A 1,429-nucleotide genomic window follows, 5' to 3' on the forward strand; every position below is an offset into this window, starting at 1 on the left:
TAGAGTTCTAATTTTGAGTTTATTTTTTTATTTCTAAAAGAAAATGGGTGTATCAGGAACATTAGAATACATATCAGAGATGATGAGCAGCAGCCACAAACACAAAAAGAAGAAGAAGAAGCAATTCCAAACTGTAAACCTCAAGGTCAGAATGGACTGCGATGGCTGTGAACTCAAAGTCAAGAACGCCTTATCTTCTCTCTCTGGTACTATTATACATCTCTCTCAACTCACTCCACCTTCTTCTTTCTTCAAATTGTATACTATCTCGATCTTCAAAAAACAGGTAAAGATGTAAATTGCACGAGTTTTAAATCACAATTGGTAAAGTAATACAGAGAGGAGGGGAATATGATGAAAGATAATTAGTGGACTGTGAGGTCCACATTTAAAATGATGTGTAGCATTAGTATTTATTTAAAACATTTTATATTCAAAATTGGTCTAATTTTGGTAGACTGATGTTACATACAATGGCGGACCCACATGTAAAGAGGGGAGGGCTTTAGCCCCTAATGAATCCAATTTTTAAATTTTTTTTCTATTATAAAATTTTAAATTTTGTTCATATTTTGAACATATTGGTATATAAAAGCCCCTAATAATATTTTAAATTACATGAAAATTTATTTTTGTATAAATTTTTTGAAAATTTAGCCCCTACTCATGTTTATTTTTGCGTCCGCCCCTGGTTACATATATTTAATTAAGAAAATGGTATGTATCGAAATTCAGGAGTGAAGTCTGTGGAGATAAACAGGAAGCAGCAGAAGGTGACGGTGACAGGGTACGTGGAGCAAGCGAAGGTGCTCAAGAAGGCCAAGTCCACGGGGAAGAAGGCCGAGATTTGGCCCTATATTCCATACAATCTCGTCTCTCAGCCCTACGCGCCACAGGCCTACGACAAGAAGGCCCCACCGGGCTTCGTTAGGAAAGTTGAAAACCCGGTCGCCTCCGTCAAGTATGATGATCCCTACATGGCCATGTTTAGTGATGACAATCCAAATGCTTGCTCTCTAATGTAGTTATGAAATTCTCATATTAATTTTTTTTTAAATGTTTTTGGTGGTAGTAGTACTAAATAATTTGATCGATATATGTGATTTTTGTTCTAATTAAATTGTGTAGGGTTTATGGTGATTTTGATGATTTTTGGACTTGTACTTATTTTTATCAAGAAGAGGAATGTTTGTCATCATTTAATGAAGTTTTTAATTTATGGTATATAATAATGCGTGTTTCCGTCAAACCATTTTTATATGGATAATTAGTAGTTGTACAAATAATGTTGATTGTGATCCGTGGCTACCATTAATTGCACTTCACATTTTGATATATTATATATATATGTATATATATACTTCAATTATTGTGAGCTAATTTATATATGATATTCTGAATTGTGGTTTTCATACATTGGTAATATCAA

The 1,429-nt window shown here is 33.5% G+C and overlaps 1 protein-coding gene across 1 annotated transcript; it reads left to right on the plus strand.

Annotated features, from left to right (window-relative positions):
• Positions 1-1,224, plus strand: LOC121770870 (heavy metal-associated isoprenylated plant protein 23-like). Its single transcript, XM_042167654.1, has 2 exons — positions 1-206; positions 736-1,224. The coding sequence occupies exons 1-2, from the start codon at positions 44-46 to the stop codon at positions 1,023-1,025; spliced, it is 453 nt and encodes a 150-aa protein (XP_042023588.1). The 5' UTR covers positions 1-43; the 3' UTR covers positions 1,026-1,224.
• The last annotated feature ends 205 nt before the right edge of the window (positions 1,225-1,429 follow it).

This window comes from Salvia splendens, chromosome 16 (assembly GCF_004379255.2).
Source record: "Salvia splendens isolate huo1 chromosome 16, SspV2, whole genome shotgun sequence".
NCBI classification, from domain to species: Eukaryota; Viridiplantae; Streptophyta; class Magnoliopsida; order Lamiales; family Lamiaceae; genus Salvia; species Salvia splendens.